This window comes from Zootoca vivipara, chromosome 2 (genome assembly GCF_965207765.1).
Source record: "Zootoca vivipara chromosome 2, rZooViv2.hap1.1, whole genome shotgun sequence".
In the NCBI taxonomy this organism is placed as follows: domain Eukaryota; kingdom Metazoa; phylum Chordata; class Lepidosauria; order Squamata; family Lacertidae; genus Zootoca; species Zootoca vivipara.
This window is the reverse complement of record NC_142584.1, coordinates 40742352-40755202: the sequence shown is the minus strand read 5'-3', so window position 1 is coordinate 40755202 and position 12851 is coordinate 40742352. Positions and strand designations below refer to the sequence as shown.

Below are 12851 nucleotides of genomic sequence, written 5' to 3'. Positions count from 1 at the left end.
AATTTGGTGCATGCCAAGTAGCGGGCAACGGAAGTTAGGACAGTGAAATCACACTGAGAGATGACTAGCAAACCCTAATTGGAAATAAGTGACACTGAACTGTCCTATGTTGCTGGACTGAACCTACGAGGATGGGTCCCATAGGGCACAGAAAAGAGTGCTTCACAAAGACTCTTGAAGACACCCCAGGGAGATTCTATTCTCTAATTATCTTTTAAAATCAAAGGTACAACTGATATATTTTTTAAAGGGCACCTGCTTGTTTTCAGATTTCTCGGCATGTAGGGAAAGCAATGAGCTCAGCAAATTATCCACCCACCCCCAAAACTGGTCAGAGGGCCAAGGGCACTCTAAGCCTGAAATCATTTAAATTTAAATCAGAAATCAGAACACTCCTCTTCTGAGACAAGCTCCAGTATTGGAATTTACTCAACATGTTATCCGAGGGATACGCTTTCTGAATGATTTCCATGCTTTCTGAATGTCATTAAAACAACTGGTGCTGGTGGGAAAAAACCCTCCAACCGGACATTAAACTGGAGGTAAGTAAGGAGAGCTACTAATAAAATGGCCTGCTGTGGGGATAGGAAGGAGATGGTTATGCTATTAAAAACTCCACAAACTTCCAAACAAATAGCTGAAATACTTTGGTATAAAGAACATTACTTTCTTTTTTAAATGGTTTGGTTTACAGCACCAATGTGAAACTAGAGCCAAATTATCTTTTTTTAAAAAAATTAAGAACCACTCTACAGGTAACTTATATATATGGTGACAATTTTGTTGTTTTTAAGAAGCTCCCCTTAAGCAGGATAATTAAAACAGGACTTCTCTCCAGACCTGATCACAAAGTCCTCAGAGATAACCATTTCTCCAAACTGTGAATGTACAAACCATCTCTAAAACTAGGATGTGACAGAAACAAGTAATGTGAACTGTCTCTCCTAAGTCCCTTTCCTCTACCTACAGGCACCCCCATCGGTTCATGTTGCATGCCAATTCCTGTGCTACAATTCTGAAATATTGTAGTTACAGGTAGGTAGCCGTGTTGGTCTGAGTCGAAGCAAAATAAAAAAATTCCTTCAGTAGCACCTTAAAGACCAACTAAGTTTATATTTTGGTATGAGCTTTCGTGTGCATGCACACTTCTTCAGATGCCTGAAGAAGTGTGCATACACACGAAAGCTCATACCAAAATATAAACTTAGTTGGTCTTTAAGGTGCTACTGAAGGAATTTTTTTATTTTGCTGAAATATTGTGTTCTTTTATTTGGGCAAAATCCACTAAAGCTACAGAGGAACAGTATTTCCTCTCTACTTGGGAATAAAACTCAATAATGACAGGGTGTCTGCAAGTTCTCCAACTCACCTCCTGGTCAATCTTCCTCTTTTACAGGGCTATAAATTCTCATGTTTTTGACTGCAACTCTTGTGAATCAGGTGTTTGGGAAATAACTTAGAACAGCTTGATCTACATTAAGGGGGGGAATCTTTAAAGGTAACTGACTAGCATTTGTTCTACATTAAAATTCTGAAGCCAGCAGGCAAGCATAAATATTCAACTTATCAGCTTATCATTTAAAGCAAATTTCATGAATTCTTCAACACAGTTTGGTCAATCTGCATAATCATGATTCTCCTGATTCCAGCCTCAGTCCTTCTTCCAATATTACCTATGAGCAACTTCACCGACTCTTAGCCTTATGATATTGAATCCTGGGAATTTTAAAGTTACATGATTCCAAGACTTCACGTGCCCAACCACAGCCCGAGCATTTCAAGTCTCTTAGAGAAGAATCAAGCACTGGAATTAATTTGGACTGTGGTCTGCAACCTGAAATTAAATCTGTTTGTGATGCTCCATTCCTCCACCTTGAGAAAACAGTCTACTCACCAAATACGATAAATGAAAAATACACCCTCCATAAGAAGTCAAAGAAAGGGAAGTTTTTAAAAATAAATTAAACACACACACACACAGTTCCCTGTGGGCAATAAATAAATGTGCACAAAAGTGTAGCTTTGATTACTTGGAACTAACATGAGGGAGGTTGGTTGAGCAAACAAAGCTAAACTGCTGGCCGTCTGAAACCTTCTGACTGCTCACATGAGTCCTGGTGGATGTCCATGATACAAAGCTTCCAGATGTTTCCATGATGCCGATTTCAGTATAACAGGTCAGCAAAGGAAGATACAGCATTGGAGAAGATGCAAATTGGCTACTAGTTCTATGGTGGCTGCAACTCAAGTCAATTTGGCTGCCACCACTCAGTAGCTCTGCTCTCAAACCCCTCTATGAAACTTTGGATCATGCCCTTTTTAATGAAAAGGCAGCAAAGCAAAAGTTTGGTGGCGACAAAAAATAAAATACAAAAACAAAATCAAGCAGCCCCTAAAGCTTAAGGTGTTCAGGCAGTCCTGAATCAAGACAAGTGACCAAATTTACAAGTAATCCAAAGTTAAAGTCCCTTTCTGTATAAGATAGAAGTTACTTCTATTTACTTTAACATGCAAATTTATAATATATGGTATATAGAGAATATAGTGAAATGCTAATGTCTAGAATATAACCATCTACCCAGCTAGTCTCTGCCTTACCTTTGGCATGATTTTTTTTTACAGTTTTGTTTGTTTTAAAATCCCCCATTTGAATTGCATGCACCACACGCTGCACACCTGTGCCCCCCCACCCCAATATCCCCACACACTTTAAGAGCAGATGTCAGGCAGGCGATTGTAAACATTTAGCCATCCAGATTAAAAATAACATTAACAAAGATTTGTTCTAAATCAATACATTAAAAAAATAATTTAAAAAATGCAATAAAACTGCATTTTTTCCTCAATTTTTCTTGAAAAGACATCCCATGTTTTTGAACATTTGAAAAAACCTTTAACATTTCCCAAAGCTATCCCACCCCTGTATGCTCCCCCCACCATGGCAATCTAAATTGTAACCTTCTTTTGAGAATGGAAAACAACACTTCACATTTGAGAGTTAGGCAATCTCCTGATAAGAGGTTATTCTTGCTTTCTCTTGAAGTAAAGGGAAGATGAACCAGGCTCTTCAAGAGGTCAATTGTTTTAGGGTGGTTTGCAATGTTTGAGAGCTTCAAGTCCAAAGGGAAATTGAATACTGTATCCAAACCCATTTCTTGAAAGGGACAAATGTGCAATTTTTTAAGCGAACGCAGAAGCTTCCCACTTCAAATGCTGAACAACAATCTAATAATTCTGAACCTCTGAAAATATTATGTTTTATAATCTACCCCCTCCCATTTTTCTGAACACTTTGGCCATGTTCTCCATCAGGATAAATTTTCAGTAGACGAGAAATATTTTCAATTTTGAATTTTAACCTTAATTGACATTTGCATAACTACTGCTTCTTCTTCTTTTTAAAATCTGATTTAGTTCTGGGACTTTACCAAGTCATTGTACTGTGTTTCATCTAATAGTCATTTTATAAATACTCAAGTACATACATCACTATGATTGTACTGAAGTACCTGCATGCAAACAGCCTAATTCCCCTGAAGTACCTGCTGGTATCTTTTGCCTTCCTAAGAAAAGAACACAAACTCAAGACACCTGGAGAAATCTCTTGGTATCTCTTCTAGCTACTACTCTGCTGTACGTATGATGAAATGTGCAGGAAAAATCTCATACGTCACATTTCCAAACATGTAGGCAAATTTATTTCACAACTTTGTGGGAGGAGCACTTCTAAACCTTAACATCTTGAGGCACTAGAGAAAGGAGAGCCAAAAGATTTATATATTTATTTAATGGCTGGAACCAGCTTCCAGATGGAAAGTTAAAACAGCGCAAGGCTGAAGTTACTTATTTTAAGCAACTTTTTTTTTAAGGGCTCTTTTCTTAAATTCCAAGTTCACAAGATATGACACAAATCTTCAATAAATATCCACTAAAAAAAATCAACGGACAAAATAGTTTTTCAGGAGTTACATTACAGGAGGCACTTATTCATAGGACCTGACAGTTCCATCACTTGGAATCTTAAACGGAATAAAGCTTCTAGGAGCAGCAAAGCAGATACCTACAAATTCTTAAACACCAGGAAGAAACAAAAACCTAAAAGCCATCTTTAAAGAGAAAAATCTCATCGTTGCAAAGCCAATCCCATCATTAGGGGTACCTGCTTTCCATTAGCACTAGAAAACTCAGTGCTCTAATAACATTCTTGTACTCTCAGCTATCTTCCAACCAATGCTTCTCAGTTTAAGATTTCCAGGGCCTAGCACTAAAGATTAGTGCTGTGGTGTACATCTAACCAATTCATGCTGGCAACTGCTAATAAAAAAGTTTTGAGAGGCTCTCTGCTCTAAAGCTAACCCATGGTTTTTTGGTCAAGCCAGAAGGTAGATCCACTGCTAGTTCCACTTTTAGATATCAGCCACTTTGGAAAGTTACCAGTGCCAGTTGTCATACCATGTATCACTAATTCTCTGCCAACTAGTACACTTCATTTGCTGAAGAACATTTCATAGCAGTCCAATGGAAGAACAAGTTGTAGAGCCAAAAGGAGGGCACACCCAGCTTTCAGGACAAGGCGATAAAACAGCTCCCATTGGACTGCTTCTACTAACCCTTTCTATTTACTCTTTCCCACACCTTCTGTACTTCCCAGTACACTCTGCACATTAACTTGACATCCAATTTTAAACACCACTTTCTTCTACACACAGCCCAGTGCCGTTCTCAACTTGCACATGCTGTTTTTCCACCTGGATCTCAAGTCCAACTTTTCACACTTCCAGTACCTCCTCTGCTCACTCACCTGCTCCAGCATTCTCTACCCAAGGTGCTTCACTTCCCCCGACAAAAGACATGAAAGACACGCCCAGACCTTTGATGACTACCAGCCTACTTTCCAAGATGAATTCTCAAAAGTGGTGATTAACTCCGTAATTGCTGGACTGTGCAAAAGCAAGCAGAAAGGTGAGTGTCTATCACTGAGAAAGACAGGCCACCCTGATCATCCACGGAGAAGACTACTGCAACTGTCCTACTGGTCACCAGGGCTTTAGTTCTCCTATGAGTTTCTCATTATATCTTTCAGACACTCTACCCTGTCCTCTGCTATAAAGGTTTTTGCCCTCTCCCCACTCCTTCTCTAGGCAGTTCAATATTTTGACAGTGTACTGCTCTTCTTGTCATCTTGTGGAAGATGTCCTAGAAAGCATGCTTTACTCTTCTCCAAACCATTTTTTGTGCAAGTGACATCTCAAATGTGAGCCAGTGTGGTGTAGTGGTTAAGAGCGGTAGACTCGTCTCCGCTCCTCCACATGCAGCTGCTGGGTGACCTTGGGCTAGTCACACTTCTCTGAAGTCTCTCAGCCCCACCCACCTCACAGGGTGTCTGTTGTGGGGGAGGAGGGGAAAGGAGATTGTTAGCCGCTTTGAGACTCCTTCGGGTAGTGATAAAGCGGAATATCAAATCCAAACTACTCCTCCTCCTCCACTTCTTCTTCTTCTTCTTCTTCTTCTTCTTCTTCTTCTTCTTCTTCTTCTTCTTCTTCTTCTTCTTCTTCTTCTTCTTCTTCTTCTTCTTCTTCTTCTTCTTCTTCCTCTTCTTCAAATCTGCATCTTTATGGGATCATTCTTGTATCAATTGCCCTTCACCCCCTGATAGATGATATCTCCAAGTGGTCTTAATATGAGCTTTCTTGTTATTTTGCTCAAGTGAAACACAAAACTGCATTTCTACTATGTCTCTACCCAAAGAGCTTCCAATACGGCAAAAAGATCTTGCTGTTGAAGATAACAAAGTCTTGTGTCTATGCAGAACCACCCATTTATTTATTTTTTGCAAAGCACTACTCAATATCTTGAATTCAAAACCATGTCTGGAGGTACATTACTGACTCTCTAAATCAAAGTTTAGGAAGGCAGCAAACATCAGGTATGCATTCTTCCCCTTTACCCCCACCCTGTGTTGGTGCAGAGATCCTGCTTAGTTTCAGCTGCAATTCCCCATTATGTCTGAAATGGCAAACTATTATTTTACTAACCAGGATCAAACCATGGTTTATTATTACTGTTAGAGAACTGTAACAGCTCAGTTTACTATTTCAGATCCAATGGGAAACTGTAGTTTACTCTAAAAAGATCAGATCACTAACGGGAAAGGTAAGTGTGTGAGTTTGTTGTTTCTTCCTGGTTCTCGAACTATGGTTTAGCACACTATTTTCCAGCTACTTTCAAACTGTGGCATGTATTTGGAAGACACTCAGATTTTCTTAAAATTCTGGAGGGTTTAGGAAGACATCATAGCCAAAGTTCACAGAAGAGGCTAAATAAACATCTTGTTAAAGCCTCCACAATACTAAAGGAATTCATCTTGGAGGCTAGGCATTTCTTAAACCTGCACCGCAGCACCACCTTCTGTTTTTCATTAGACACCCATAGGTAAACTTCATTGCTTTTCCTACTCCACTTCCATAAAAACCATTAATATTCACTCATTGTTTCAATAGTATCTTAAATCTGAAACTTTCTGTCTCTGCTCACTGCCCTTTAGTTTTCACCAGCTCTTCACTTCCACCAGCTCCTCACTTCCAACTTTCTCCCATACAGCAAATGTCTTTTCATATAATACACTCCATACATTTTCTTTTAGGCACAAAACCATCTACTCATAAAGCCTATGTGCAAATGAAATTGCCTTCCTTCATATTCCGAAAAATGCTGCCACATTAATAGTCACTACTGAGGTCAGCAGAATAACTGAACTTCCACACTGTGTTGTAACTATGTCCCAGTCTGAAGACCTCCACCCTCTCAGGAAATGAATTTTCCATGTCCTCCAAGCTCTTTGGTAACTTGCCTCATTTTGTTAGCAACTATCCATTCTAAAAATCCAATCAGTCACAGAAAACACCCACCAACTTCTTCACAAGACAAGCAAGTGCACTGCCCCATCTTCAAAGGACCCCCTTGGTCTGGTCTGACTTTCTGGCAGGTTGCCCAGCAGCCCTAAGCACTTTGTAGGACATGCCTGAACATGGATTACGCTATAACTGCTCCTCCCTCCACTAATTCTGCCACTGAATATACCTAATTTTGGCTCCCCTTGGAAACATAATACAATATAGGAGCTCCCCCTTGGAAACAGCCAGAATATAGATGGAATCACGTCTCAAGGAGTTGTACTAAGCAGACAGCCCAGCATCATCAATGACCACAGGAGCATCTCCTTTTCAGGACATCCCAAGTACTGTTATGACTTTAGTCTAAAACTTCTGTGTGCGTGTGTGTGTTGGGTTTATGAAGTTGATCTATACATCTAGTATAGTATGGCCACAGCAAAGCATCTGACAGTGCAGTGCATCATCATAGCGCCTTTTCATGCCTGCGCCACAAGTAAACACACTAACCCAAACATCCATAGGATTGAGACAAGAGCGAAGATTATGGTACTCCAACCTTTGCTAGCAAGAGAAAGCAGGAATAAGCCTCACCTTCGGGTTAAAAGTCAGAGTTTCAAGACTGTGCTTTAACCTCTGGACTACCTGAAATGCAATTGTTATTGGCAGAATTGACTCAAGAAGAAAACCAGGATTCATTCCCAAAGTCTCTGACCACCTCTCATTCCCAAAGCTGATGGTGGCAATTGTTGTCCCTAAAGGTTTAAATGACAACTTCAATGACCCAGAGACCTTGGTGCCTACAGCATGTCCCCATCACTTTGGGAATGCCTGTCAATTAGAGTTGACTGGAATTCTGTCCCTTCTGGCTTCTTATCCTGTGAAAAACACTAGCAGAAAAAAGCTTTATTCTGAAAGAGTAGGATTGAGGAGGGTGCTCAGCCTTCATCCTCCAAGCCTTTTGGATAATTTAGAATCCCGCCTCTGAGATTTCATTAAGTCTGAGCATCTAGACAGACAGTGCAGATTCTAGCCCATGATCTCCAAAGAGCAAATTCTGACCAATCCTCAACTGGAGATACACACTTATGACCAGTTAAGAATCGAGTCAATTAAGTCCACAAGAGGGAATAAATGTGTTACTATTTAAATATATTAAAGAATCCCTAAGACACAGCAGTAAGAATCATTTGGGCTGAATCTTTTTTAAAAAATGGCTTTCTTGATGCCAGGATTATCTTTTAAGTTCTGCTTTTCCTTTTCTTAAATACTGGAAGAAAATGAACAAGCATTTATCCTAGCACCAAACACACACTTTGGTAAATAAAACATCACTGACAAAACTTTGTTCACGCTCAAAACAAAAGATAGGAACCCCTGAGTTCAAAAAGAATTGAAGAGGGAAAAAATCACTTTAACTGAGCTACTCTTGGATGAGAATAATTCTCAAACCTACACTTTCCTGTCTCCCCAAGCCCTAAGAAAAAATGAAACCAAGACAACAGCAACAGCTAAGCTCAGAATCTAAAGCAGCAGACGACCCATCTACGTCCAGCCCCATTCCCCCTCAGCAAATACAATCCCAAAAACACAAATGAAAAAACAAAAAACAAAAACAGACATTAATAACGCAGGGATGGGTGAACGGGTGCAGCAGGCAGCCCGCAGCACCACAAGTCCAAACTTAATAAATAAGTGGTAAAAAAAATATCTTCTTTTTCCTTTTGTGTGTTTTGTGTCTGTTCACAGTGCGTGAGCAAGGGTCACTGTTGAGCCTCCAGACAAGGTGGAGAGAGGCAAGCAGGGAGCAGCTGTCACTTCGTGGCAACTCCTGATGGCCGGCGCTCTATCACAGAAAGATAACAAGCACAGGCTGGAAGAGGCTTTGTATTCTTGGGCTGCCTGGTGCCACAAATGCCAAAGGCTCTAGAACACACCCACATTCCCGAAAGACCAGACAGCCACCCCATCTCTTCATGGCAATACTGAAGGAAAAGACAACATGGGCAAGGGTGATTTGAGCAGGTGAAGCAAACAATTCATGCCACTGAAGAGTTGCTGTTGTGAGGGCAGGTGTCTGTTGTGGTGCTCTCTCTTGCCCCACCTTGCAAGCTCTGTCTGCCAAGGGGTCCTTCCTTGGCCCAATAGCCACTCTACATGGCTACCTGGTGAAGAATGGCAAGTGGTGCTGGCTAAGGATGCTACTCGTGCGGGGTGACTCTGTCTTAGCCATGACATCTTTGAACCAGGATGCCACATCCACTTCCAGTGTCTCATAACGCTTGATGAAGTTATGTTCCTGCAAAGGAATAGGCAAAACAAGATGGAAAATAAGCAAGGGAGTCACACCACCTGTGTTATTTCTACAGAGCTGTGAGCAACAGTTGTCAGCTATAGCTAAGCAACAAGGAGGATACACAACAGCACCAAACATGAGCAGGGAAAAATCTGACCAAAGTCAAATAAAAAAAGTAAAAGAATTTCCCCTCTCCTTTAAAGAAACTATGTGGAGAAAAGAAAGGGTGCCACTTTATTAATCTCAGCCTCCGTGCCAGTTGGCACAAACTAGCTCCAAGAAATGTTACTGGTTATTTCTAAACTTTAAGGGTTGGCAGAAGCACCCACTGTGGCCTTTTTCCAAGCCCTGGGGAATTTTTTTTAATATTCACAATGAAAGAGGTGTGTCCAATACTCACAAGTAGCTTGTTGTACTTTGGTCTCTTCCTGTGATCTTTAGTAAGGCTAGAAATAACAGAAACACACATTCAAAACACAGGATCCAATTTATTTTATGGAGCAACCAACATGGCATGTTTCCATTACCTGATGCATAATGGATCCTTGCAAACAGAGCTCCTATTGACACAGGTCTACTCTAAATTTCAAACTCTCTCAGCCAAACAGAATGAAGGCCATTATCCTGCCATACCAATAATCTTTCAGGGTCAACTTCCTATGCCCAGTATCCCACAGCAGTTTGCAACAATCTTACGTGAGGTTGTCTGATGGAATTCAGGAGTGGCAAGTTGGACACATAAGCTCAAAGTTAACTGGAACAAAACAATCACTATCAGAAGTGGATTTTCTGTTTGACCATTTGTGGAACTGTCAATGTCAGTTGCAAGGAGTGCAATTCATTTACAGCTGCAGATACAGCTGCCTAGTTGTTGGAATGAATGGAAACAAGGGAAGATGGGGAAATGTAACTAATTTACGACATGTTACTTTTTATTTCCGTGGCAATGAAGGACTTCCTACACCTTTAGAATCGGTACATCAGACACAGAAAAGAGAGAAGAGCCAGGAATGTGTAGACAAGAAGAGGTCATACACAAAGATCTGCTAGCCCAGAATTTAAGCACACAGCTGTCCTAGAGGCAGATATGGGATTTCCTTTCTAGGTGGAAATCACCAGCACAGGTTGAGTTCCGTCTTTAGAAGAGCATGGTACCAGTTTGAACAAGTAGAACAGTTCCAATTCTTTTACATGCACTATTAATAGTACTGAAGATGGGGTGCCCTAGAATGAACATTAGCCAATATCTGAGAAAGCAACTGGTGTGCAAGAGTTCAGCAGGAAAGTGAGGAACCAGCTGGAACTGCAGGGCTTCCTGTCTGTGTAAGAAATGTTTAAGCAGCCGCTCTAAATACCATGAATTTAAGGCAGTTCACTCACCAGTCTTTCACAAAGGACTGGAAATCCACAGAAAATCCCATGTTGTTTGGGAGAAGGGGAGGATCTTCCTGCAACACCTTGGTGAGGACTTCAAAATCTGTTTTACAGTTCTTGTAGGGGAACTGACCTGTAGCCAGCTCAACCTGTATTAGGGGTGGTAGAGAAATGAAGAATAAGTGCTTAAAAATGGGAATAATCTAAAAAGCATTATTATCATCAGCATATCTTCAATGATGCTTCAATGATGTATATGCCACCATTTGCATAAGCCGCAGGGCAGTTTACAACAAAAGTAAATAGGTAAAAATCCATACAAACAACACAATTCTAAATGATTATACAGAAAGAGACGAGAGCAAGAAAGGGAAGAAATGTGCAACAGAATGATCACTTAGCTTATCCAGCCTCAACAACAGAGACAAAGATGGGATTCAGGATAGCCAGAATTCAGCCTCCTTTGAATCAGTCAACTCCATTTAAAAAATTGAAGAAAAGAGAAGAAAAACTCACCCCAAAGCTTATTGCTGTTTATGCCATGTATTAAGCACTGCATACATTAAAGGATGATTCAGACATGATCCAGAACCTGAAGATCCCAGCAAGCATCATTAGGGGACACAAATTTCCTTTAAAATTGGGAGCAGGTTTTACTTACCAGAGAGATGCCCAGGCTCCAAACATCTGCACGGATATCATAATCTGGTTTTGAGGGATCAGGAGGATCTATTCTCTCAGGCTGGAAACAAAGAGATTATTACAAATTCAGTCAAAAATAAAACCTCTTTGCTACTGGTCTCTTATCTGCACCTAGCAAGATTCCCCTAATTACAGAAGCCAAACCATGGGTGGAATTGCATGTAGCACAAAGTGGAGTGTGTGTGTGAGCACAGAATGAGTGCCATTCACATAACAAGACTTTCCCCAACCTCCTAAACCTGTTCTGGGGGTTCCCTCAACCTTCCAGAGCAGATTTAGGGGGAAGCACATGGGTACATGGGGAGAGTCCCACTGCATGAGTGGGCCTTGTTCTGTGCACACAAAAACTTAGCTGATCCCATTGGATGTTGCTCTGACAAAATGCAGGCTGTTTTGATACCGTAAGAGCATCTGTGTAATAGTTGCCATACAGTTTTCCAAAAGCTCAGGCCAAATCTAGTGACAACTTTCTGTAGTAAAATGCAAGAGATGGAATTCTTAGTCCTGGAGAGAAGTTATTGAGACACATGGTGCATTTCAACTGCTGCAATGAGGCAGGTCTGGCCTAGAGCACTGCTAGGATGATAGACTGCTAGGGATCATACCCAACCCATGCAAAGCAGCTTAGAGGAAGAATGACATAAAAGTCTAATTAAAAAAGAGTAATTAATTAAATCATACACAAGCTATTCTGAGCAATTTGTAGGAAGAGCAACATACAATGTCACTTTAAAAAAAAAACTCAGTTCAATCACAGCACAGCAAGATTCCTGCTGCTGTTCTCTCGCCATCTGCCCATCTCTTACCGCCATATATGCTGCACAACCAGCACTCCGGGTTTTGGCTTTCGAGTCCACCAGCCTCCCACTGATTCCGAAGTCACACAATTTGATTTGCCCCCTCTCATCCAACAAGATATTTGAAGGCTTCACATCTCTATGGATGACACCATGCTTCTCTTTCAGATAGTAGAGTGCTTTGACAATCTGAAAGCAACACATCGGAAGCAATGCGGAAGAATTAACCGTTGCTCAATATAAGGAAAACAACTCAGAACTAGTCTAGAACTCATTATTCCCTTTTATCAACGTGCCTGTAAAAACATGTGCTGCTTGGAGAACAAAGGTTATGCACTCAGCAATCAGTCTGAGGGTTTCGTGATACTTGGAAAAGATAGTTTCAGCTATCTGGGGCAAAACATCTTGTATACACAACAACTTGCGAGGAGACAGCATTACAGCACAGCCCTTCAGTCATACAGATTACCAAGCAGTTTTCAGGGATACCACTGGGGAAAAATAAAGGCGGCATGTTCATAAACTGTTGTTACTATTCAAATGCTGTTACTATTCTTGGAATCTTAAGGTGAGATCTTGGCTTCATAGTTTTCAGTGGGGTGTGATAATACTTCAGACTCTTCAACCGAGCCCTAGATTTTACCACATCTCATTTATGCAGCATCAAGGGGGGGGGGCATGGCCAAAAGGAAATCAAAACAACCACTTAGAACAGAGAGCCCACTCCTGGGTTCCAAATTTTGCCCAAATCCATCCAACAGTGCAGTAATTATTTAAAAAATCTTACTCCCT

At 40.8% G+C, this 12851-nt stretch overlaps 1 protein-coding gene across 3 annotated transcripts in view; it reads right to left on the bottom strand.

The window, feature by feature from the left end:
* Positions 1-5507: 5507 nt before the first annotated feature.
* The window catches only part of MAP2K7 (mitogen-activated protein kinase kinase 7), a 32757-nt gene continuing 25413 nt past the window's right edge, over positions 5508-12851 (bottom strand). For all 3 annotated transcript variants that reach the window (XM_035104847.3, XM_035104845.3, XM_035104846.3), the window contains 5 exons: positions 12069-12248; positions 11222-11302; positions 10567-10709; positions 9587-9632; positions 5508-9189 (listed from right to left, as the gene is read on the bottom strand). In XM_035104847.3, coding sequence (XP_034960738.1) covers positions 9052-9189; positions 9587-9632; positions 10567-10709; positions 11222-11302; positions 12069-12248 — 588 coding nt within the window. In that variant the 3' untranslated portion in view covers positions 5508-9051. The remainder of the gene's footprint in view (positions 9190-9586; positions 9633-10566; positions 10710-11221; positions 11303-12068; positions 12249-12851) is intronic.